The 24108-nt window shown below is 38.6% G+C and overlaps 6 protein-coding genes and 1 long non-coding RNA gene across 10 annotated transcripts in view; 3 read left to right on the top strand and 4 right to left on the bottom strand.

Moving 5' to 3' along the window:
• The window catches only part of Rols (zinc-RING finger and ankyrin repeat domain-containing protein rolling pebbles), a 74392-nt gene extending 63497 nt beyond the window's left edge, over positions 1 to 10895 (bottom strand). For both annotated transcript variants that reach the window (XM_076318685.1, XM_076318687.1), the window contains exons 1-2: positions 10342 to 10895; positions 887 to 1039 (exon numbers count right to left, since the gene is read on the bottom strand). In XM_076318685.1, the coding sequence (XP_076174800.1) occupies positions 887 to 983 (97 nt within the window). In that variant the 5' untranslated portion in view covers positions 984 to 1039; positions 10342 to 10895. The remainder of the gene's footprint in view (positions 1 to 886; positions 1040 to 10341) is intronic.
• LOC143150426 (uncharacterized) lies at positions 939 to 2477 on the top strand. Its single transcript, XR_012993051.1, has 3 exons — positions 939 to 1084; positions 1190 to 1423; positions 1753 to 2477. It is a non-coding gene; the product is annotated as an uncharacterized LOC143150426 (long non-coding RNA).
• Positions 10896 to 12823: 1928 nt separating the features above from the next.
• LOC143150425 (uncharacterized) lies at positions 12824 to 14111 on the bottom strand. Of its 2 annotated transcripts, XR_012993050.1 has the most exons (3): positions 13714 to 14098; positions 12974 to 13074; positions 12824 to 12910 (listed from the first exon to the last, which is right to left on the bottom strand). XR_012993050.1 is itself a non-coding variant. In XM_076318697.1 (2 exons), exons 1-2 carry the CDS (start codon positions 14005 to 14007, stop codon positions 13066 to 13068), a joined length of 303 nt encoding a protein of 100 aa, XP_076174812.1. In that variant the 5' UTR covers positions 14008 to 14111; the 3' UTR covers positions 12970 to 13065. The 2 variants fall into 2 exon arrangements, 1 of the variants encoding a protein (XP_076174812.1); XM_076318697.1 differs by lacking the exon at positions 12824 to 12910 and having other exon boundaries at positions 12970 to 13074; positions 13714 to 14111.
• Positions 14112 to 15626: 1515 nt separating this feature from the next.
• Positions 15627 to 17038, bottom strand: Ddrgk1 (DDRGK domain containing 1). Its single transcript, XM_076318693.1, has 2 exons — positions 16886 to 17038; positions 15627 to 16631 (listed from the first exon to the last, which is right to left on the bottom strand). Exons 1-2 carry the CDS (start codon positions 16968 to 16970, stop codon positions 15814 to 15816), a joined length of 903 nt encoding a protein of 300 aa, XP_076174808.1. The 5' UTR covers positions 16971 to 17038; the 3' UTR covers positions 15627 to 15813.
• Positions 17039 to 17059: 21 nt separating this feature from the next.
• On the top strand, positions 17060 to 18485 carry Eca (transmembrane p24 trafficking protein eclair). Its single transcript, XM_076318695.1, has 4 exons — positions 17060 to 17295; positions 17396 to 17616; positions 17842 to 17988; positions 18066 to 18485. The coding sequence occupies exons 1-4, from the start codon at positions 17163 to 17165 to the stop codon at positions 18213 to 18215; spliced, it is 651 nt and encodes a 216-aa protein (XP_076174810.1). The 5' UTR covers positions 17060 to 17162; the 3' UTR covers positions 18216 to 18485.
• Positions 18486 to 18547: 62 nt separating this feature from the next.
• LOC143150424 (uncharacterized) lies at positions 18548 to 19404 on the top strand. Its single transcript, XM_076318696.1, has one exon. The coding sequence runs from the start codon at positions 18708 to 18710 to the stop codon at positions 19281 to 19283; it is 576 nt and encodes a 191-aa protein (XP_076174811.1). The 5' UTR covers positions 18548 to 18707; the 3' UTR covers positions 19284 to 19404.
• A 774-nt stretch (positions 19405 to 20178) lies between these two features.
• Dok (docking protein homolog) lies at positions 20179 to 23297 on the bottom strand. Of its 2 annotated transcripts, XM_076318692.1 has the most exons (4): positions 22720 to 23297; positions 22141 to 22314; positions 21604 to 22063; positions 20179 to 21351 (listed from the first exon to the last, which is right to left on the bottom strand). In XM_076318692.1, exons 1-4 carry the CDS (start codon positions 22789 to 22791, stop codon positions 20624 to 20626), a joined length of 1434 nt encoding a protein of 477 aa, XP_076174807.1. In that variant the 5' UTR covers positions 22792 to 23297; the 3' UTR covers positions 20179 to 20623. The 2 variants fall into 2 exon arrangements, with proteins under 2 accessions (XP_076174807.1, XP_076174806.1); XM_076318691.1 differs by having other exon boundaries at positions 20180 to 22063; positions 22720 to 23291.
• Between the last annotated feature and the right edge of the window lie 811 nt (positions 23298 to 24108).

The raw sequence follows: 24108 nt of genomic DNA, 5'->3' as shown, positions 1-24108 counted from the left end.
CTGTTGAAAAAGATCGAAGTGACATTCTTCCGAGAGTCTCGGGGAAGATAAGACAACCCGCGCGATTAAACAATGCTCTTTCAGGTGAGCGTATTATCGTTGCCAAAAACGGAGCCTGACGCGGCTGGTTCTCCGGTATTGCGTACATGCGCCACGCCCCCGCCTCTCCTACATGCATTACAAGCGCGAAGTTCGAATTCGGAAGTCGTGTAGGTGTGCTCTGAGTCAGAGTGGCTGTCTTCGTTCCACCGTTTCCAATCGTATCGGGTTTGACTTGGTCAGGAATATCCGTGTTCAATCGGCTTGGAATTTTCATGAAGAAATATGTCGCGACTAGTTAACACGGAACGCCTGCGAACGCAGAGGAATTTGCCTTACATTTTATACGGGTGGCTCGTTTCAAGGCGAGATGCAACAGCTTGAGACGCCAAGCGTACCGCGATACGTTCAATCTGTCGTCCCTCTAGCATTTTTTTGCACGAGTCACTATGACACGCATCGATACGAATGATTTTCTCGTACGGTAATCTAAAGTTACGTCTAATTCAATCACGGTGATTTATCTATGGTACAAGCTTAACCGGAACGGGTAAAAACTCGCCACAAAACGCTATTAGCCACGGTTAGGCAACATTAAACATCAATCCGAGATAAGAGGATTCTTTTGTCGGTGTCGATGCGATTCGCTGCACAAGCGACTTCACGGAGGCCAGTAACCTTGCTTCGTCGAGATACAGAACTCTCCGGCGATAAGCTGGAGAGTATCGCTTACCGTTTGTCGGTACAAATGTTGCAGGACATCCAACATAAGGAAACTTTTTCGACGATAATTGGGGAATTCGAAACATGCCTCGGTAAAAAAGTTTGGGCGCATTTATAGACTTACCATTGTTGTAAACTTCCGCATTGACCAAAGTTTCCTCATCGTCCGTGTCTGGTCCGAGGGACACTGGAGTATACACGACCGAATCCCGCGCTCTCATTGTGGTTATGTTTTAAACGATAGATGTCTTCCTTTTACGCTGCATTCGCGGGTGAACTGTAAAAATGGTTGATATTTATGAAATTGCAGTGAAAATGAAATGTTCGTAGTAATGAAAATAGAAGATCGTAATATTATTGGGCGAAACGTTGAAAACGTTTAAGTATTTATGAATTACTATATAGTTTACAAATGTATGTGTCGTAGAGATACTACGTCTGGTCTAGTTTCCAAGAGCGTATAAAAAAATACATGCAGACAACAAAAAAGGCAAAGACGTATTAAGAATTCGATGGAGTAGAAGACAAAATAGCGGTGCCGTGCGCGGTAGAATTCAAAGCTTGCGCGACGGCTGCACAACCACGCCATGACTCAGAAGGCCAAATATAGTGATTGCTGGGATTTCTGTAGATTTTTGACGAAAGTACATCCTGTCGTGCCGTAAGTACGCCTCCATATTTATCGATCGAACTTGACGAAAGTGCTAATAAACTGTAGACGGTTCAGAAATCGTTATATTATTATTTCATTACGGAGTGTGTTTGACCCTTAACCTCAATCACCGATTGAACAGTTTTTCTCGTATATCGATCGCGAGTAACGAAATGTCAATATACGGTGAGAAATTTAAATCGCGATAACCGGAAACCTAAAATGTGTCTTATAGAAAGTATAAATAGAGCGCCGTAAACTTGTTAATACCGTTACTCGGTATGATATCGAAGAAAAAAAATTTCGTTTCATGGTTATGGTCATATTTTATCCGCAAGAATTTCATGTTGCGTTAAACCGTTCGCTGTTTGTGTGTCGGACGAGCTTCTCGGAATTAAAATCGGCTGTTTGGCTTCTCGAGCGTAACAATCTCAATATTCTCGTCTTCGTGGTAAGGCAAATTAAGCGGAAGAAGAGCAGTTTGGAAGATTGCTTAGAAATATGTCTTCAGGTAATAAAGGTCTAGTTTATTTGATCGCGTGCCCCTTGTCCCATATGTCTTTCGTGTAACTCCTACACCCCACATGTGTGGCCTTGTACCCAAAATGGCAACCCCTCCTGAATTTAAGTCAAACAATTCAACTTCTGTTTCATTTTCCGTGTACCTAAAACAGTCGGTGAAAGATTCAATCGTGTAAAATCGATGTTATGTAGGTTAGGTACAATATAGATTGATATATTGATAAAGCAGTTCGCGATCAAGAAAATTATACTATTATTCACAGATATGATACGATCCATCGATTATTTTATCGACGGCCGTAATAAAAATTGTACTCAATTGTATCGACTGGTGCTAATTGATGACATTGTAACGATCGAACATTCTGAATACAGTACAGTCTCTGATCTGTATTATCTGCCCTGTATGAATAATTCTCTCGAAAAATGTTCCGAATCGATGTTTCGTAAATCTGGTTGTATTACTCCGCTTTTTCCTATGCATTTCTAAATACTTTCACTTTGACTCATCAAGTTGTATCGTTACGTGTTTCGTATCACATTGTCTAAAAATATTCTTCGTTAATAAGCCTATCGAAACCAGCTATTTGTTTTTCCCCTAGCAACCGGTTTCCCCGTGGCTGGGTTCACGAGTCGTCTTCGTATTCGGGATACAGGATCTATTTCGGGTAAGACGACCGCCGCCGTCTCGACGCACCGGTAGACGTCATTCTTCCGAGATGCGATCACCGAAGGAACGAACCCGTCGTTATGTCTAAGAATCTACCAGCTGTCGGTACATGACTTCATTGCAAACAGTATCGTCATTGTTGCGATGACAAATATTTTACCTATCGAGAACTCTTCCCATTCTATGTGTGCATCCAGCACCGAGAATTTGAATCTTAAATCTTTCTCTTTATTCGTCTCAAAGTATTCTCAATATGCCTATTCGTTTCAAAATTATTTAAACAAAAAATGACTTTATTGGCAACGAATTAAACCGTAAGATCTCGGTTGGTAAGTGTTGCGAGAAAATACGAAAGAAACGTATTTTATACACTTGTACCGACAATGTATTCAACGTTCTAAAATTCCGTAGATTGGTAAACGCAATGTATTCGTTTCGTCGATTGCAGAGTTAATTCGAGCCGTATAATCTCCCTCGGTATTTGTGCGACTGAGCAGCGGATGCACGTGTGTACTCGACGCAGAGAACGGTGGTTGTAACCACGCCTTTAGGTTCGCGGGGGGTCCGGCCGCGTTATACATGGAACAAAGAGGAGGAAGAGGACTAAATATCGTGCTGCTCGATTTCAGCGATCCATTCCAGGAATCGATATTTTTAAACGGTTGCATTCAAGAGCGTCTCGTCTCGCGTCGGAACGTTACTAGACCGTCCGAGAAGTGTTTCGGGGCTTCGTAGACGAATTTTCGATGTTTATTCCTACTCTGCAGGTAACTCGCCTTCACGAACTCCCCCGACAATTGCACGGCGGAAGGACAGGAGGAAAAAGAATTTTTCTATTCTTAGGAGACACTCTCCCCACTAAGCTGCGACGATTCTTTCCTCTCGTTTCGTTCCACGGAGAAGCAGGAGGAAATCATCGATTTTATTTTCTTCTTCTTCCACTTTCTTTCACTTCCCCCTCCCATCGCCTTATATTTTTGTTCCTGTTGCATTAATACCGACGGCGCCCGGTGAAATAGAATCACGTCGGGAGACCTCGCGCTCGGCTTAGAAATAGGGAAGCTTCTATAGACGCGAAAAAGGCATCGCGGAAATTCCATGGATCCCTGTTTCAGCGGCCAAGGGTAAATATAGGACGTTTACAAGGAGATTTTTGTTGCTAAAATTAAACGACGGAAGCGATCGGAACAAACTGCCGCCGGAGGAAAAATACGGGACCCGGCTGGAAATGTAAATACGCCCGGGGCGGAGCGATTCACTCGGGGAACGAAATAATTCGTGCGATCGCACGCGGTTCTTGTATAATTGAATTGTAACCGGGGATATTAACGACAGGATATGTCAATATCCTGTCAACGAGTTCTCACGGAACGTACTTATACACCGATGAGAATCACACGACACGTTACAGCGTACTGAAGAAAATTTTAAAGAAAAAAAAAGAAAATAAAAGTTTACCAAAGATTGCACATACACCGGGTGTTCCATGTTAACCTACAAGCAGGATATACCTCGGAAAGTAGGTATCAAATCGACGAAAAAATGATGAAAGAAAAATCAAACGTTTCAATTTGATAAAAATACAAAAGTCGTGGTGTCACGGACACATCAAGGTCGCTGAAATATTAACCTACAAAAAATGTAAATTTCTTGATTCGTGGCGCAAAAACGTCTCGAGTATTTTTTAAAATCAAAATTTTCGCGATCGAAGGATCTACGAAACGATTCGATTCCCGTTAATTCGATGAAATTTCTCAAGTTTGTCACGTGGCGTTGTGTTTATTATAAAGGAAATATCGGGCGTATCTGAAGACAGATCCGTGGAATTACCCGCCCCAAGAATCGACACGGGATTGGAGATAAATTTTCGTTATTTCCTAACTGGGTGCTTTCGTCGCCCGACCCTCGAGTTGAACGAACTTGCTGGTCCCGTGAACGCGGACCCCAATGGCACCCCTGACGCCTCCGACGCCACTTACCGACTCTCTGCCCTTTGCACCCACGCGCGCACGTGCCTGCAGGCTAATGCAATAACGCGGTCGGAACCTCTGACAGGGCTTAGCCCCGTTACCACGTGGTTTATGCACGCGCTGGTCCCAGAAGGTGACGAGAACATACGTAAATTGCCACCGACGTTACTTCCTGGTTATATTTAGTCCCGCGGGAAGATCGAATTTCTGACAGGGACGACCCCACGGAGCCGCGATTAACCGATGGACAACATCTCGTCGTCTCGGACGGGGGGTGGGGGGTGTTCTCGCGCCTCGATCGGCTTCGACTTTGTTCCGCTTTCAGAGAACAAATATAGATCGGTCGTTCAGGTGTTCCCTATTTCAAGAAGTTCCCTCTGAAATATTTTTGTGGAACCGTTTTTTTTTTCTCTCGTGTCGTTTTCTCGAGTGGGATGCCTCCCCGGTTGTTAAGCTCCCCCAAGCCCCGGGACACGAACGCGGGGCACGCGCGTCTTCTGGATGACGGACACGTGCGCGGCTGTGTACGCGATTGTCAAACTTTACTTACAGCGGGGAACACGGAACATCCGCTTCGGTAGGTCCGCCTACTGTGCGATCAGAACGCTTTGGACGCACGCGTGTATGCGTGTGTGATGATTTTTTTCGCGTTATGAAGAAAGGAAGTGGGACAGGAAGATCCCTCCCTCGAGTTTTCATCGGATTGACTCGGAAGTTAGGGTTGGCGAAGGGGGTACGGTCTAACTTCTAGGTTAGGTTCTCGAGGGGGTAATACCGTTCTGACGAGTCAAAAAAATCGAATTTTCTTTCTTCTTATTTTCTTAAGGCTTAAAGTGTGTTATATAAAGAAATATTTTGAAATTTGAACATTTAGCGAAGTTGCAGCGATAAATAAACTTGTTTCTTCTCAAAATTATACTTTTCAACATGGCCGACACGAAATCTCCGGAACTACGCATTCGATTTAATTCAAATTTTATGGAGATATTCCACATAGAGTATTCTATAATATAGCGTACGATTTTTTAAATACGTTAATTATTTAATCTTTTATAAATGTTTAAAGTTGTTTTTTTTTTACGAAAATGATTGTTTTCTCTTCAAACTTCGACCATTTCTATAATTATTTCTATGGTTATTTACATTTTAGGTAATAGACTCTAGTTTATGAATCAACATTTTTTAATTGTCAACTTTGGCGGCCAGCATATAATGTTTCACCAGAAGGAGTTTTGGGAATAGCGAATGACTTGGCTATTTTGTACTATTTTGGTTTTCGCAAAATTGTAAAATGCAGCTAGAAGTTATATTTATATTCTCTGAAAAAGACTACGTGTTTCATTTAGTAACTACTCAGAAAGAAAATTTACTCATTTTTTGACGTCTCAGAGTCCCCTCTTAAACTAACGATGGAAAATTTCAAAAAAGCGTGTGTCCTGTTACTTCGAAATATCAGAATATTTTGCATACAAAAAGTATAAGACTCGTATTTTTTATCCATTGATAGTTTGATAAAAATTAGAATGTATGCACGACTATTGGCAGGAGGGGTGCTTGCAATTTCTATTTGCAATAAAGTTTAGGTTACACCGTTTCCTTAATTACTTTTTTTATCAATTTCAGTTGTTAATAACCGGACAAATATTTTAAGAATCAATGATCGAGAATTCAATGGATAGATGTTTAGACCTTACCGAGCAAAGGACACAAAAGTCCATGTAAATGTATCATGTAAATTCATACATACATAATAGGTTGTTCGATAAAACTTGTTGTTCAATAAAACTTATTTTATCGTTCGATAAAATCTATTGGACAGTACCACATTGAACAGTACTGTTCAATAAGTTTTATCGACAACCTAGTATACATATACATATACATATACATATACATATACATATACATATACATAGATATGTATATATCATCAAATTTGTTAACAATCGACAGCTTTTACTTTTCGTTATATGTAGTAATCTACTGAGAAATTTACTTTTAAAGTAAATTTTGTAAATCTTTCTCTCTCTATCATTCTCTGGGTTGGTTAAAAAATGTTATAATTAAGACTTTGAATTGTAGAATCCTCCATTTCGCGTTAAGGAAACGAGAACTTATTCGAGTGACTATAATAGGTTGTTCGATAAGTTTTGTCGTTCGATAAAACTTATTTACCAGTACCACATCGAACAGTACTGTTCAATAAATACTGTTATTCGTTAAGTACTAGGTTGTTCAACAAATTTCGTCGTTCGATAAAACTTATTGACCAGTACTACATCGAAAAGTACTGTTCAATGAGTACTGTTATTCGATAAGTACTGTTGTTCGATAAGTACTAGGTTGTTCAACAAATTTCGTCGTTCGATAAAACTTATTGACCAGTACTACATCGAAAAGTACTGTTCAATGAGTACTGTTATTCGATAAGTACTGTTGTTCGATAAGTACTAGATTGTTCGACAAATTTCGTCGTTCGATAAAACTTATTGACCAGTACTACATCGAACAGTACTGTTCAATGAGTACTGTTATTCGATAAGTACTGTTGTTCGATAAGTACTGTTGTTCGATAAGTACTAGGTTGTTCGACAAATTTCGTCGTTCGATAAAACTTATTGACCAGTACTACATCGAAAAGTACTGTTCAATGAGTACTGTTATTCGATAAGTACTGTTGTTCGATAAGTACTAGGTTGTTCAACAAATTTCGTCGTTCGATAAAACTTATTGACCAGTACTACATCGAAAAGTACTGTTCAATGAGTACTGTTATTCGATAAGTACTGTTGTTCGATAAGTACTAGATTGTTCGACAAATTTCGTCGTTCGATAAAACTTATTGACCAGTACTACATCGAACAGTACTGTTCAATGAGTACTGTTATTCGATAAGTACTGTTGTTCGATAAGTACTGTTGTTCGATAAGTACTAGGTTGTTCGACAAATTTCGTCGTTCGATAAAACTTATTGACCAGTACTACATCGAACAGTACTGTTCAATGAGTACTGTTATTCGATAAGTACTGTTGTTCGATAAGTACTAGATTGTTCGACAAATTTCGTCGTTCGATAAAACTTATTGACCAGTACTACATCGAACAGTACTGTTCAGTGAGTACTGTTATTCGATAAGTACTGTTGTTCGATAAGTACTAGGTTGTTCGACAAATTTCGTCGTTCGATAAAACTTATTGTCCAGTACTACATCGAACAGTACTGTTCAGTGAGTACTGTTATTCGATAAGTACTGTTGTTCGACAAATTTCGTCGTTCGATAAAACTTATTGTCCAGTACTACATCGAACAGTACTGTTCAGTGAGTACTGTTATTCGATAAGTACTGTTGTTCGACAAGTTTCATAGTTCGATAAAACTTATTGACCAGTACTACATCGAACAGTACTGTTAAGTGAGTACTGTTATTCGATAAGTACTGTTGTTCGACAAGTTTCGTAGTTCGATAAAACTTATTGAACAATACTGTTCGATGTAGTACCGTTCGATAAGTTTTCTCGAACGACAGATCTTATCGAAGAATATAGTAACTGAGAGAAAAAGAAACTGTTCCCCGGAACAAGAAAGCCTCGAGAAACGTTGTCCCAGATATCCGGGACGGGGCTCGCGAGTATTCTTATCGGATCATTCATCATTTTTCTTCCCGTGGACGCGGTCTAATGAGTCGCCGAGCGTGCACGGGCACGCGTCCGCGCGCATAGGGGAGATCGCGGCGCGCGTAGAATCTCCGGCTGGTCGCAAGAGGGTGCCTACTGGTAACTGCTGCTCGCCGACAAAAATAGCGGCCCCGAAGGCGTAGCACCTACGGATGCAACGAGCATTACCATCGACAGGGATAGGGAGGAAGGGAGACGTTGAGATTTAGACGCGACGAACGCCCTTCGACGAGCAAAGGGACGTTGTTTCACGTCGAACGAAGGGATCATCGCGGAGGAAGCTCCGTTTCCGGTCTAGCACGGAGGCCCTCGACCCCCGCGAGAGGGGTTAGAGGACTCGATATCGCGCCTCGCGACGAACAAAAATTATAGATCCTCGACCGCGCCAAGATTCCCCTTTCCTAGGGAATTTTTCACCGTTACCATTTCTGTGTCGAGTGTGGCTCGACGTCACGTTTCTAACACCAACTTCAATGTCTAACCAGACTCGATACTATGCAATTACCTTACTACTCGATATAAGTGAAAAATATATTTGTTACACACTCTGCAGTGTGCGTTTACAAGATTTTACCGAGACTCCCCTTTTTTTATCTACTATGTAGTTGTATGTACTGTGTGTGTGTTTTTTGCAAATTAATTGAGAAGATTTTAATAGGTGAACAACAAATTTAGGCGTGATTAGAATAATTCTGGGAAATGCAGGTACCGTTAAACTAATATCGTATAATAATGTAGTTTGAAGGCACTTTGCCTACATTTTCATGATGTGTTGTATGTACTGTGGAAAAGAAATTTGTTTCGTTCTAGGTCCGAGGCTGATTGAAAATGTACATAGAAAGTTTAATTAAGGTAAGCACGTGAATTATAATTTATATAAAATGATAATCTATTTTGATAAATAATTGATATTAGTGTATTAATAAACTTAATTGGGATACTTGTTCAAGTATCCAAGATAATGTGAGAGGTAAATTGTTTACGTTTTACTAATATTACCAAACAGGGTTAATCGAAATCTTAGGATATACGAGGTGTAACAATGCTTGGAAAATCATTAAAAAAAAAACATAAAATGAAAATTATATTTTTCTTTTGCCTTCTTTTCATGATCGTACTGTCTTCAATCAACCCTGTATAATCATAAAGTATTTTTATATCGAATGGATTGCAAAACCATTGCCATTCGAAACATTGAATTCGCGATATCGACTTTGTTAATAAGTCGTTCGACGCAAAAATAAGAATATTACGCGACAGCAGTGCACAATGGACTCCTGCTTGTCCGAAAGGAAGTATCCACGGTCGATCAGTGTAGAAATTGTATACGGCACGAACACTGGGTTAAGGTTACCAGAGATAAACAAGATGTCAGCGAAATGACTTGCATTGCAACGGTGCACATACAACGTGGAACGATTAAAAAAAAATTCTTAAAGTTCACAAAATTTCCTCAATGGTACTCTACAGTGTCACGCAGTACTTGTAAAGTTTAAATAACCTTCGATAAATTCCTCCGCATACCAACCGAATTTAATAATTCAACAAACGGTGACCCATTCCACTCGAAACATTTTTATTAGAAGAAACCCGGAACACCTCGACGTTTCGTGTAAAAATGAAAAATATTACAAATCGTACAATTATTTCGAAACAAATAGTAATAGTTTTTATTTTCCATATTTCACCGAGGCACCATATAAGAATCGTAGAAAATTAATCGACGACTCGGACTCGTCTTTCGACCGCAACGAGTTGATGTACCAGATAGAGGGGGCTCGAAACCAATATGGGGGATATCTGGGAGGTAAGTGACCCTCCCTCGATATCTCGGGAACCCCTTAAGAGGTTTCACGGGGTTCGTTCGAAGGACGTGGAATTTTGATCTCCGCGAATAGGAACGCCGGTATGCAAGGATCGCGGTTGATTCGGAATCCCGGGGAAAAAAAGGATCGCCATCGGGCCGGCCTTTTTTCCACGGTGAACCCGTACGTCTAACGAAAGAAACGAAAGCTCGCGAGTTATGCACCTTAAATCCGCCCGAGCGAAACGAGACTCAGCCGCCGCGGTACCGCAGGACAAAAGCTCACCGGTGTGTTTCAGCCTCGAAATAGCAGCGTCGGGACGTCGACTCTCGGAGTATCTCGCGTTCCACGGAGCCAACGACACTTTTCCTTCTTTCTCCTCTTCTTCGTCCAGCTCTTGGTGGCGACGCACACGATTCACGCGTGAAAAAAAAATACAAACGATGCCCGACGACTAGCGGAAGATTTTCACCGTCGTACGATTGGAAATTAAATAAATAAATAAATTATTATAGGCGCACCGCGAGCCGAGAGGACTCGTGTTTCGAGCGATGCTCCTCCCCCGACCCTCCGTTCAGAGGAGGACCGACCAAGTCGACGCGCTTTGAACGACTGCACCACGTTGCACTCGTTCTCCCCCGAGCCACGCCGAGAAGCTCTCGTTTGTCCAGGAGCTTTTTTTTTTTTTCTTTCTACTCCTCTCCACGGTTCGCTTTCCCCACCACCCTCCACGGGCTTTCCCCTACTATTTTCCTCGGCCGGGGTTGAAAGACGATAATATTTCAATGTAGTTCTTTATGCTCGGACCGATAACGAAGTATATTATATTTATGTTTTAGTTTTTTGTTTCAGGTTTCTCTCTCGCTTGCATAAATTTCAACGAACTTAGCATTTTTCGCTCGTCAATAATTTTTTTCGAATTTCTTCATTCGACTCGAAAGCCAACCGGAAATCGATAAACATATTAACAATGCGGTATATCTTCTTTTTTATATTTATTTCAATATTTATGAGTGTCACGTTCGTTGACACTAGATGGGAACGTACATAAGTCAGATTTACATGAAAAGAAAGAAAAAAAAAATGACAAAAGTAACGCTTTTTTCCACAGGGGGCCTACGTGACTCAAAGTGGACACAGAATGCAACCTCTGCTGGAATGCATCGAGAACCATTATCGAAAGACGCGAAAGAAAATACACAAGGTGTAAAAAAAAAAGTATGGAAAATTTGTTCGTGGGATTGTCCAGCCGAGACATTAATGGTACAATAATTTTTTCTCGAAGAACACGTCGCATTCGACGTCTCTGCCGAGACATCCAGTCATGCTGACAGACTATTTTTTCCCAGTTCTTTGTCTTTGTCCCTTCTTGGGTCGCGTATCCGCCGGAACTAGTCCACGACTTGCTTTTTTCACTTTTGTGACTCGGCGAGTACAACATTCCGTTTTACCAGAAATTCCACCAAAATGAAGCTATTTTTCAATAAGAGTTCTTCGAGGTTCTCATCTTCGAAAATTTCTAACGAATTGAATCCCGTGAGATATAATATTTATCGATCAAAAGAATGTGCACATTCGGCGCGATTCGTTCAAGGATTGCGTATAATCTACGATCACACATTGGCGTAACTTTCACGTGTGAAACATTATGAACCGAGGACCGAAACCGATGAAATGAACGCTGCACTCGAGAGACGATCGACACGTTTTAATTGCAATGGTACTTTATTCTCCTGGATATTTAAAATTCTCAATGTTCGATTTAGGTCGCGTTTGCCATTTTGATTTCAATTTTCCATTCCCACGTGACATCGGGCAAAGATCACGGATTCTAGATATGCGATTACTTTGAAATTCTTAACGATCCGCCAAGTGCCATTAAACCGTGATATTGCCGGATATCCATTTCCTTTGAAGAGACATCAGCAAATGTGCATGTCGACAAAGTGTTGCTTGTTCTTGTAAATTGGACCCCAGGCACCATACTTGTCGTTCTTTTTCGTTGATCCTCCTTGGGATTGCTGATCTCCCGACGAGACGGGACCATTTTTGGTCTTCCTGTGGAAAAATTAAACGAAACGTACTACGACCGTATCTTTCTCAACGAATAAAATTGAAGAAACTTAACCCACTATTGCACAATATAATCGCGAACAAAGTGAAAACAATTTTTGTAAAGTTTACCATGAAAATTTTACAAAATTCGAGGAATCTTTCTATTAATTTTTTACTAATCGTTTCACAATCTTTTTATTAATTATCCGTTCAATAATATATAACGGATGGAAAATAACTAATTTTTTGTTTTATCGTATTTACAAAGTAGTCGCGTTAGATATTTTTTATAGCACTCGGACACAATCTACAACACTGGTATATCATGAACCTAACCTAACTCTCGCTCTTCCTTTTTTCCATTCTTTATTTTTAGCATCTATCCTTTCACTGTACTTTCATTCTAATGTATTCAGAGGACTGATAACAATAACGATGCATTCTTACGAGTGTATCCAGTAACTCTTTTCACTTATCGTTTAATTTATTAATTGATTCGCGATGAAATAAAATTCCCGCAGTAGAGGGTTAGAAGATAAAATAGAAGAAATTGTTGAATTTATTGAATACCTGACGTCTAGGTAGGGCCCCTTGGTCGTGGTGTTGTGGATATTGGTGTGCACCATTTTGATTCCTTCTGCCTCTCCTCGACTTTTCTATTTGTATTTCTTCCCTTTGTCCTTCCGCCGCCGATTGAAACCAATTGGAACCGACTCGCGCCAGTGGCGAACAAATTCTTTACGAGCAGATCTTTAAATTTAGTCTCCGATGCTATCAGACACTTCTTCTTTTTTATCACCTGGAAGCAACGATTGCTCTCCTCTTTTCTCTACAATTCCCTTTACACGATCGTGGTACTCACTCTACGGCACGTGATGCAAGTGAACCAGAACCAGAAATTCTAAGCGATTTGCAGAATTACCACGTCGACTCCCCTTCCGAGTTCGGAGGTTCTTAGCGAGTCTGGACAGAGAAGAAAACGAGTAAAAACGGTAAACGTGTGAAATTTTCCTCGTAAAGGACTAAGCATCGTATAAAATTGAAACCTCACGTCCCGATTGGTACACTTTCGAACTCGGTGAACGAATTTTTTCGTTCAATTTATCGTAGCAATAAACGAGCTATTAATAATATCCCGACGCTGTACCGAAAATATCATCGAACTGAATTCATACGCGTGATCAAAGTTTTTAAGTAAGGTCATTGACCAAGATTTCGTGTCACGTACAGAAGCGACTAGTAACATATAGTCTGACGAGTACAGTTCCTTCGATACTCTTTCTATTTTTCAAACTTTTACATCAAATGAACTGTGCTCATTCGCGTGTACTCTATAGTGATCCGAGTTTTCAAGAAAGGTCATTCACCGAGATTTCGTGTCACGTACAGAAGCGACTAGTAGCATATGTAGTCTGAACGAGTACAGTTTCTTCGATACTCTTTCTCTTCCAAAAACTTTTACATTGAGTGAACTATGTGTTATTCGTCTGTACTGCAGTATTCCACTCGAACGACAAGCAAAAAGCACACCGATACTTTTAATAGGATTCTGAGCGCGGCCTGAACGCCATTGCGAATCTGTCCTCGCGTTTCTACACTTACCTGACCCTGGGCAAGAACGTCGGGGAGTTGCCTTGGCAGTCTAAGACTTTGCACCTCATGGACACATAGGTACTTCTCGATCGGCGCGAAATACCACCACGTTCTCGTTGATTCTCGAGGTAGTTTGAAACGTCTCTCAGCCAATCTCCGGCGACGATTCGGCTCGATTGGTTGGTCAGAGAGGGAATTTGGAAATTGAAGTCGCCACGATGCCTTCGGGAAGACTGCAGGTTCTGCGACGATCCTGTCGCTCTTACATAGTCTGTCAGTGTCCCCTTCTTCGCCGTTGACCATATCGAGTGGGGATCGATCTCGATTTCTTCGAGATCACGACAAATCGTACGATTTTCTCCAATACCAAAACTCCACCATCGATGGTAAGCAGTTCTTTAACGAAAATTCAGTAACGAGAAAGCTGATCACGACCGAGTCACATGTGTTACCAGTATTCACATTCTCTCGAGGATTTAGGGACAAATCTTTGTAAAATTTCCACGAATACACATGCAATTATTGGGAACACGTTTACGTCAACGAAGATCATTAATAATGTACATTTGTTAACCGACTTGATTTGTTATTCACGCGGAGCAAGTTTCTTTAAAAAATTTTCCTCGATCCGTTCGCAGAAATCGTTAAACGTAATGCTTTTCAATTATTTCGGTACCGATGGTTTCTATTTGTTCATTTTCGTGTTATTCAACGATACGTAACGTTAAAACGGGAATTCGACGAGTAAAAGTGTAAAGTCGACGAGTGCGTTCAGAGAGGTTGTATATACCCGTCGGGACTATAATTCTTTCGGTCTGTGGCAATCGGGACCAGGCGACTAGAACTATTATCATTCGGCCCGAAACAAACTGCGTGTTTGTCCTCGGTCGGAGGAAAATTTTCGGGTGAGCCTTCGCGGCTCCTGAACTAACTTTAGTGTGAAGAATGGAACACCTAATGGTCGTTAAGGGCCACGCCTAAGCCTCGGGTGTAAATCAACGGCGCATCGATCTTTTTAAGGCGACCGATGATGAACACCTGGACGGTAGTTCGGTCGAGCGACTATATATATTTTTTTCATCGACGATTCGCAACCACCGCGTGACATCGCGATGTAGATTAGTCGTCGTTGGTGCCATGCCGTGCCCAACGATATCAATTATGCATTCATAGGAAAATAAAAAATAAACCGCATAGCTTGCAATCAACGGGCAAACTAGAATCTGATGCAACACCGATCCCCTGTGTCATCAAGTTGTTGCCTTTCAACAACCCAAATATTTTAATCCGACGAAGGGGGTACCGGAGAGACGAAGCTCCTCCATCAAAACGTTTTTGCGTCCGATCACATTTTTGCTAACGCTATGGGCCCTCGAGTACAAACGATTACACGAATTCGTGCTGATCGGGGAGAAATTCATCGAGTTTAGCTACCCCTTTTTTCTTTTGCTATTTAACCATCGTAATTAGATATCGATAGAACGAACGAACGATTATTCATTAAGTATGTCTCGTTTCATTTCGTTACGTTTGAGTATATGCTGTTTAAGTAAGAGTGACAAAGTATTAGCTACGTGTGTTGGTATTCAGTCTCAAAATGCAGTTATACATATGTAATAAATTATAATTTAATCTTTAGATCGGTGATTTGTAAGAGTAGTATTTATTAAGTTCTCTTGTACGAATCTTTCACAAGAGGGCAGTGAAGTGGTGTGACTATCTAGCGGAGAATGAAGCGAACTATTTCAAAATCTTTACACAGCGCCCTGGATGACGAAACGACCGTTTGTTGAGAAATAATGTTTATTTTCGTAATTAAATGCCTGTTGATGTATTTGAACAGTTAAATAGCAGTGACTAGACATGGTGACTGTACGCAAAAATTGTTTACCGTGATATTATGTAACATTCAGAGAATTAATTGAACGAGAAAAGTTTGATGTAAATGATTTTTTAATTTAAAGAAATCTATATTTACAATTATATATTACAATGAAGTGTTTATTTATGCTTTACTAAAATATGTACTGGATGAATGTGTTATATTATGGAAATAGAGCTAAATTTATTATTGTATATTTCTTTTACAATTGCAACAGTCGTGTGTAACTATCTAGCTTCCACCATGCTATGTTTGTTTTCTGGAGTCAGATTTATCAAACGATTGGAATTTTCTGCCAATTCGGTAATACTGACTCTGCCACGCTGTTTTACAAACTTTGCAACATCCTCGAGTTCCTGTTGAGAGATATAAATAAATTTTCCTCGATCGTCGATTACACCTGTCAAATTTCCATTCGTTTGTAGATCTTGAATTCTTTCCACAACGCTCGCAGTCTTTAAGCCAAAGAGTGCAGCTAGATCTTCGAGGACTACCACTTTACTTGTTTTAATATATTCGACAAATTCTTCCAATAAATTCTCTTCTTCTTCTGTTTCCTTTTGATCGTAACCCTCGTCCTCTACAGTAAATGCATCTTTCATTTTCAAATACTCTTCGTACTCTTTCTTTTCCTTCTCCTCTCTTGCTTTTTTTTCTGCTTCCTCCTGTTGCAATTCCTTTTCGCGTTCCTTCTCATATTCTTTGTCCCTTTGTTCTTGGAGCAATTGTTCCCGCTTCTTATGCTCTTCTCTTTCCCGTTCAGCCGCTTCTCTTTGTATCTTCTTTTCTGCTTTAGCTGCTAATTTTGCTCGTTTCTTTGCACCTATTTTATGGTCAGATATATCCGGTATCTCATCAGCTTCATCATTGCCTTCATTTCCAGATGCATCATCATTTTCATTTGCTGGTTGAAGAGCAGGTGTCTGATTAACAGCACCTGCACCTGTTAACATACGATGTCTAGCATTTCTTTGACCAGCTGCTCTCCTCACTGGTCTGCTCTGTGCAGATCTCTCTGGTACGCTAGCCTGTTTCTTCTTTATAGCTAGAAATATGTTGTAACAATACACATTTAACGTCTTTTTAAATATGAAACATTCTTAATACAACAATACTTAAGTAACTAAAAGTAACGCATGTTTCTGTCAGAATTAAGAAAATATCAAAAATATCTTCACTAGAATTGTCAAACCATCTGTTTTAAAAGAGGCTTATAGGTTAGGGATTTGGTTGTAAGGAAGAGAACACCTTTTTATAGGTAACATGAAACGAATTACAATATATAGGTGAAGAACGTACCAGATTTCCGTCCTAAGATCACCGTACAAATGACAATCAAAATAATAATTATAACGGCAAAAAAGGCTAACAAAGTGACGTCCATTTTTTGTATTTTTCTAACATTGCCTTCAACCGCCGATTATCGAGAAAGGTGATATCGATAATGCCCAGTGGCGCCGCGAACGTGCATTTCACTGATTGTTTTCGAAGGTGACGTGTGCTGTGTACGGTCTTAGAGAATTTGGCCCGTAATTTAAGTTTTGCTGTGTCACAACAGCACCGTGCATAGATAATCATGTTAAAGTACGGAAGTATATTGTTTGTTTTTCTATGCATCCTTGAATATGGCACAGGACTTTATTTTCACATCCAAAATACGGAGAGAAAATGTTTCATTGAAGAGATTCCAGATGAAACGACGGTTTTAGGTGCGTACGAAATATATGTGTCAATGAAAACAACGCGTCATTCATTTTGGTTCAACTGTATGTTCTGTCAAACCTTTCGATTTTATCTTTCATTTTGTAGTAAATTACAAAGTCGAATTGTATGACCCGAGAACCGGCGGATTCATGCTGACCAACCCTGGTGTGGGAATGCACGTGTCGGTTCGAGATCCAGATGACAAAATAATTCTTTCCAGAATGTACAGTTCAGAAGGACGAATTTCTTTCACCTCTCACGTACCTGGCGAACATGTTATCTGCTTGCATTCTAACAATACTTCTTGGTTCAGTGGTAACCAATTGGTATGGAAACATGATCTTTAGTAACGTTAAATAACAGTTTGTACAGTTAATGTAAAATACCTTAGCCATTCAAAGCTACAGCATCATTGCTCTTACCATATTGTTTATCTTTCTTTTACTTCCAATCTCTTTATTGATATGATTATTAGTTAAGAAAACGGCCTTGAGCAACCAAAATATTTGTTTCTGCTGTAAATATGTTTTAATAATTGTTTCATTATTTAGCGAGTACATTTGGAAATTCAAGTGGGTGAACATGCCATTGATTATGCGAACATAGCTCAAAAGGAAAAATTCTCAGATTTACAATTAAGAATACGTCAACTTATTGATCAAGTAGAACAAATAACCAAAGAACAAAATTATCAAAGGGTGAGTAATTATTTTAAAATGTCTTGTTCTATTTAAACTTTAACTGTACTGTAACTCTTATTTTTCTCCTTTTTTAGTATCGAGAAGAACGGTTTAGACAAACATCTGAAAGTACACACCGTTGTGTATTCTGGTGGTCTCTTACACAATCTATTGTCTTGTTAACCATGGGTATGTGGCAAATGAGACATTTAAAAAGTTTTTTCGAAGCAAAGAAATTAGTATAAAATCAGACTTAGTTACTCCTAGGGTATTAGTAATTTCAAAGTTTCCTTTACCATTGTGTGAAACTCAAGTTATACTTTATTTTAAAAAAGTGTAAGCACTGAATGGTTCTATTTTCATGAGCATTTGTACTTTTCACGTGCGATCATTTTGGGCGTGTCCATATATGTTCAATTGATCAGTGAATTCATACAAAATAATCTTTCAGTATAATGGAAACAACGTATAATGTAATTTTTCATAGAAATAAAACTACTGTAATTTTCAAGAAATTTGTTTGCTTTTTTGTTACTCGAATTTAAATGACACTATTCACGTGATGTAAAGCTTCGACAAAATGGCGTTGAGATACGTGTGAATTGGACTTTCGGCACAGTCGAACGTAAATCGTGCAGATATACACGTGTATTTGAAGGGTTCATATTGACATTTTTAATTACAAGAAAAGATATATTTAAATGAACATTTAGTAAAAAAGAGAACATAGTTTCGTTATGTTTTCATTGCGACAAGTATTTCAACTTGGCATACGTTTGACATTTGTGAGAAAACCTGTGAACTTACATCGAATCTCATTGATTTCGAAAGACAAATTTGATGTTAACAATATTCACCAAAATATTTTCGTTCGCATGAAAACGAATCTTTGCGAGTCATCGCAAGAAGAAGATGACAAAGCTAAAAATAAGATGCTTGGCAAAGTCGAAGGAAAATTAAAATTGTACTTTACGTGTAAACGCTGCAACTCTAGAACCAGTAAAATCATATCGAAGATTGCATACGAAAAGGGAATAGTTATAGTACGATGTGATGGTTGCAAAAATAACCATTTAATTGCGGATCATTTGGGATGGTTTCCAGAGATGAAAAAGTTTAATAACATTGAAAAATATTTGGCGTCAAAAGGAGAGTCCGTTCGAAGAGTACTAAATGACGTTGACGGTTATGTTGAGATCGTCGTTAAAGAAGAATTCGATATGATACATGGTTTAAACAGAAAACCTTTGAACGATAAAAAAAGTGAGACGTGCATTGAAAATAAAAAGAATGGTACTTCAGAGGATACGTAGGAAACAAATGTTTAGACGAGTATGAATACTTATAACTTTATTGTATACGACTTATAATCTATATATTACGCTCAACTTACAAGTGTATGTATATAAAAATTAATATCGGAAGTTTGGTCGATATCGAAAGACATAAAAACTTGTTTTTGTTCCTTTAAATTATAATTAGTAGAATAAACAGGGTTATTTTTTTGGTATGTGTTTTTTATATATTTTTTTTTAAATGATATAAAACGTAAATAATACTTCTAATATGTACAATTTGGTGAAAAATACTCAAATATACTCAAACAAAATTTCTCAGATCTTACAGATTCCACACAATTTGTCTCTTCTTACAACTTAATTTTCTGTAAAAATGGTTTAATATTATTATTGAGTGTAATCGATAATATTCAAATGACAGATCTTGGCACATGTTGTAAATGTTACTATATATGGCAAGTTCTAATTGACAAAGTGTTGAATGTTTAGTGTGTAAATATCTATTAAGAAATGTGTGCGTATGATACACTTTTCATAAAACTATGTTTTGTTAACAATAAAATGTTTGGAACATAGTTAAATCCTTTATAAATGTGTATATATAATACATATATATGTATATAAAATATATAGTATTAGAAACAGACGGAATGACTTATTGCGCTTTCTGTATTGTGTATATATAAACTCTGGATTTTGGAAAATTTGTTATAGATTGTAAACATTTTATAGTGAATGTAAAACTTTATCTAAAGTTACAATACCACTATAATAAGAGACTATTCATAGATATTGTAATAATATTGAAAATCTCTACCAAGTATACCAGATAATGGAATAACACGTAATTTTAATTTTCAAACACTACAATAATTTCATAAAACTTAGTTTGATTTCATTATTAAACTCTATTTTATGATATAAGGCACTATATTTTTTTTATTGCAGTCAGTCATTTTTATACTTTAAGATATTAATGTTGAATGTTTTCAGATTCTATCATATTAATAAAGTTGCTTGTAATATTTACTGGTTATATATTTAAAATTATTTGAATGCATAAAATAATTTTGTTTATAAAATAACTAATTATCCCTATACAATTGACAATGATTAAGAAGACTAGTGTTTTTTAACCTAATCTTTGTAGAAAATAAATGTCTTTTCACTCCTGCACGTTTATAATAAAATTATAAAATATCAGCATTCAACTTTTTCATTATTCAGAAAAAGGTAGGAATGAACTTATTCTAGTCATAACATAGACTAGCATTATTATTATTTTTGAGACTTTAAAATCTCTATATCAAATATAGATAATATAATTACGAAATTGAAATTATTTTGGATTTTTTTTATACCCTTTTTGGTTTTGATACAATTGCATATTCACTATTATTGTATACTGTATGCTTTGGACCCATTGTATTACTAGTGGAAGCGGATTCAGAATGATTTGATTTCTTTCTAATAACACCATATCCAAGGTGACTATCATCTGCTAATCTAACAGCAGACATATCTTCAACAATATCATAATTAGACCACGCAGTGTTGGTATCAACTATAGAATTATTTAGGGAAACATTGGAATGGGAATTCTGAGATGTGCTGCTAAAGTTTCCAAATTTATACGTACTTTTTTGATTACTTTTACTCGCAGAGCCAAAGTGTTCTAATTTATCATAATCAGATTCATCATTGGATTTGCAAGAAATGTGATTAATCGATGTAGCAATTGAATTATCCGTAATACTAGACTTACTCTTTGAAGAGTTTTGAGGTGAGAGCATAGGCATCATAGTTTCATATTGAAAATCATCTTCGTTTTCTTTATCTTTGTCACTATGTAACAATGAGTTTGGTCTCTCTGTGTGATGTATGTTATCGATACCATGTGTTTTCCAAGCATCGTTTCTTACTTCTACTAGATCATAAGGATGTCTCTCTTCGTCATCAAGAATGGAACTCCCTATTGTTTTTTGAGATAGCTCCGGTGAATTATCTCGATTTAATGATTTATATTCCACAGATGCAGGTGAGTCTGATATTTCGGAATCTGTGTTCTTCTTGTCTAATAAGCCTGTAAAAACATATTTTCGTGGTGGCTTTGCAGGTTTAGATCTCATGAGAGATGAGGAAGGTTTGGTAGATAAACTAGTATCTAGATTCGATGAGGTGTTTGATTGCTTCTGAGAATTTTGTGACGTTGAAAAATCAATGTCAATTAAATTAGCAGAACTATTCGGGGAAGGGGGCAATGCTGCTCTTGAACCAGCTTCCATAGACAAGGCTGCATGATATTGAACATCATTGCATTCAATACTTGGATTACCTTCTTCGTTCATTAATTTCTTCATTGACCTCATTTTAGAATACATGCATCGAAAAATTTCTTGCTGGCTGGTATGTTCCAAGCGAAAAGAACCTTCTCCAGACTCGCATTTTCTTCCTGCTTCAAAAATGAATTTTCCATCCTTGTAACCATATCTCCTAATATAGCGATATGGCCATGTGAATAACACTATATCTCCATCCATTAATTTCATATCAACTGCGGCTACAACAAGTGTATAATTTCTGTTTTCCAAGCCGCATCGTTTAGATGCATCTGTTTCTACAACTTTTACAGAAAATACTCCTTCTCCACTGGTACAGTACAAATCATTGTTTTCTTCTATTGTCTGGTTGGAAACACTGTCTTTAAAAGCTACTAACTGAAATGCAGTAATCCAGTGACTCATATCCGATTCGGAATAACATCCAAAGTAATGGATTCCTGATTTTGTTACTACCTACGCATAAAGAAAATTACAAAAAAATGTAAATGCTTTAAGTTGTAGCAACCTTGAAATGTAAAAACTTTACTTACATTAAACACATGTGACTGGTTACTAGGTGCAATTTTAATGCATGCATCTAATGTAATAATACGTGGGCTATGCAGCTGCAATATAGCTTCCTCTTGGTTGTCATAAATTTCTACACGCTTGATTCCATAGTTACTAGTTCTGAAAAGTTGACAGAATCTCTTGTGCCAAGTTTTCTGTAACAGAGCACCATCGAACAAGGTTTACAAGTTTGACAGTTCATTTAAATGTTGGAAAACATTCCACTGATGTAGAGCTATAAAATACGCTAATAAAGTTCGACCAAACATTTGATGAAGAACAGTCAGTATATTCTACAAATTTTTGAGCATAGACATGAATCAAGAGTGACGTGTGTCATGATCGAGTTAGCGTTAGTTTGTGCACGCCTGAAATGTCTGGAACTTTATCGCGTAGCTTTGTAGGTTATTCTTTGGTCACGATGACTGATAACAGACATTCGGATCGTTCAACGTTCCTGTCAAACGAAATAAAAAGAGAAAAAACCGTGGAAGGTATTGGTTCGGCAATTGATCGTGAAAACCTGGAATACAGGCCTGCCCGTTTCGACGTTAACCAACCTTCAGTTGGCCTAGCATTCCCTGTGGTGGTAACAGTAGAATCCCTTGTAACAGAGGTTCCTCGGGCTCCATAGTTTCTGCGGAACATCAGCAGCCTCCTCGCGTTTGCACTAGGTGCGCGCCTTTGTCCTCCGTGTAATTTCGAAAAACGGAATTTTTCCACTTTCACTCCCACTTTTTTCCGCCCGTCCTATTCCTCTCACTGGTTCGCCTCTGCTGGTCTCGCGTTCTGTTGGATCGTTCGCGGCGTTTCTGATAGTTTTCCCGAAGACATTCAGCCCATCATAATGTACGGTGCTTGACATTGCACGAAAGGTTTGGAGCCCGACGTTAACGTCGACCAGATTTCCGGGAGAAAAATCGTTCGCTTCTATGTATGCGTGCTGCGCGCGATATATACGTGTAAGAGGCGTGCAGCCGTTCCATAGCTCTCGGACACATTCGGAGCGTACTGTCGGAGTAATAGAGACACACACGTCCTCCGTCCCGCGCGATGTCGACCGAATTGTCACGAACGGACGTAGGAGTGCGACTATTCCCTGAGATAACTCGCTCGTCGTGTTATTTCAACTCGTCAGTTACCAACTTTGTTTGCCTCGAATTTGTTATCATTTGTCGTTCGTTGTTGCACCGAGCACCGTTTCTTAGTCCGACGTCCGTGGAATTTCAGTCGCGATCGGATACGAAGGAGACAATGGCATTTTTAATTCTACTCGTTGATTTCTTTCGATCTATGGGACTCGTTGATTGAAGATAGAGACTTAATTTATTCCAATGTCGCTAATTTAGGGGTTAGGTCGTAACATTTTTTAACGATTATTTAACGAAATGTTTGTTATCGATACCGTTTTCTGGAAAAGAAAATTGTATGTTTAATAAAATGTTACGGCGAATAAAATTGATCATCGATTTCCTAGGCAATAATATCCAGCATTAAAACCCGACTACTATCTAGATTGTACAGCAGCACGCAATCATTGATTCAAAGGCGGGACAAAAGAAATATGCTGAATGGCCCTACGGTCGAGAATAAAATCGCAGGACAACCTCTCATTTTTCCTATTGGCGACGACAGCGCGTAGGTTGCAATAATGCAACCGTCATCATCGGCTTTATCTATGATTCCGCTACACGGAAGTGGTATACTGCTGTGTTCCACCGACCGATATGAAACAATATAATTGTCTGTCGCGTTGACAGACGCATGTAGACAATGTAATAACACAAACTGTCGATCGTTTGTGCAGTCCAGCGATCGAGTGTGCTCAGGAAGAAATATTTCAGAGCGAATTACACTCTGAATTTGAAACGTTCTATCTCTTAAAACTATCATAATGAATTAAAATTTGAACCCGAATCCGATTTGAATTTTCCATTGTAACTGAATTT

The sequence above is a fragment of the Ptiloglossa arizonensis genome, chromosome 8 (assembly GCF_051014685.1).
Source record: "Ptiloglossa arizonensis isolate GNS036 chromosome 8, iyPtiAriz1_principal, whole genome shotgun sequence".
In the NCBI taxonomy this organism is placed as follows: domain Eukaryota; kingdom Metazoa; phylum Arthropoda; class Insecta; order Hymenoptera; family Colletidae; genus Ptiloglossa; species Ptiloglossa arizonensis.
The sequence above is the reverse complement of the archived record's forward strand: the minus strand, read 5'-3'. Positions and strand labels throughout refer to the sequence as shown.

Excerpts from the sequence above, each read along its gene's own strand:
- LOC143150424 (XM_076318696.1), top strand. The coding sequence starts at position 18,708 with ATGTTTTCATTGCGACAAGTATTTCAACTTGGCATACGTTTGACATTT.
- Eca (XM_076318695.1), top strand. The coding sequence starts at position 17,163 with ATGTTAAAGTACGGAAGTATATTGTTTGTTTTTCTATGCATCCTTGAA. Across the intron at positions 17,617-17,841 it reads GGTTCAGTGGTAACCAATTG|CGAGTACATTTGGAAATTCA; the intron begins GTATGGAAACAT and ends TTCATTATTTAG. Across the intron at positions 17,989-18,065 it reads AAGAACAAAATTATCAAAGG|TATCGAGAAGAACGGTTTAG; the intron begins GTGAGTAATTAT and ends CTCCTTTTTTAG.
- LOC143150425 (XM_076318697.1), bottom strand. The coding sequence starts at position 14,007 with ATGGTCAACGGCGAAGAAGGGGACACTGACAGACTATGTAAGAGCGAC.
- Dok (XM_076318691.1), bottom strand. The coding sequence starts at position 22,791 with ATGGAGCCCGAGGAACCTCTGTTACAAGGGATTCTACTGTTACCACCA. Across the intron at positions 22,315-22,719 it reads GAATGCTAGGCCAACTGAAG|AAAACTTGGCACAAGAGATT; the intron begins GTTGGTTAACGT and ends GCTCTGTTACAG. Across the intron at positions 22,064-22,140 it reads ACCAGTCACATGTGTTTAAT|GTAGTAACAAAATCAGGAAT; the intron begins GTAAGTAAAGTT and ends CTTTATGCGTAG.
- Ddrgk1 (XM_076318693.1), bottom strand. The coding sequence starts at position 16,970 with ATGGACGTCACTTTGTTAGCCTTTTTTGCCGTTATAATTATTATTTTG. Across the intron at positions 16,632-16,885 it reads GATCTTAGGACGGAAATCTG|CTATAAAGAAGAAACAGGCT; the intron begins GTACGTTCTTCA and ends ACATATTTCTAG.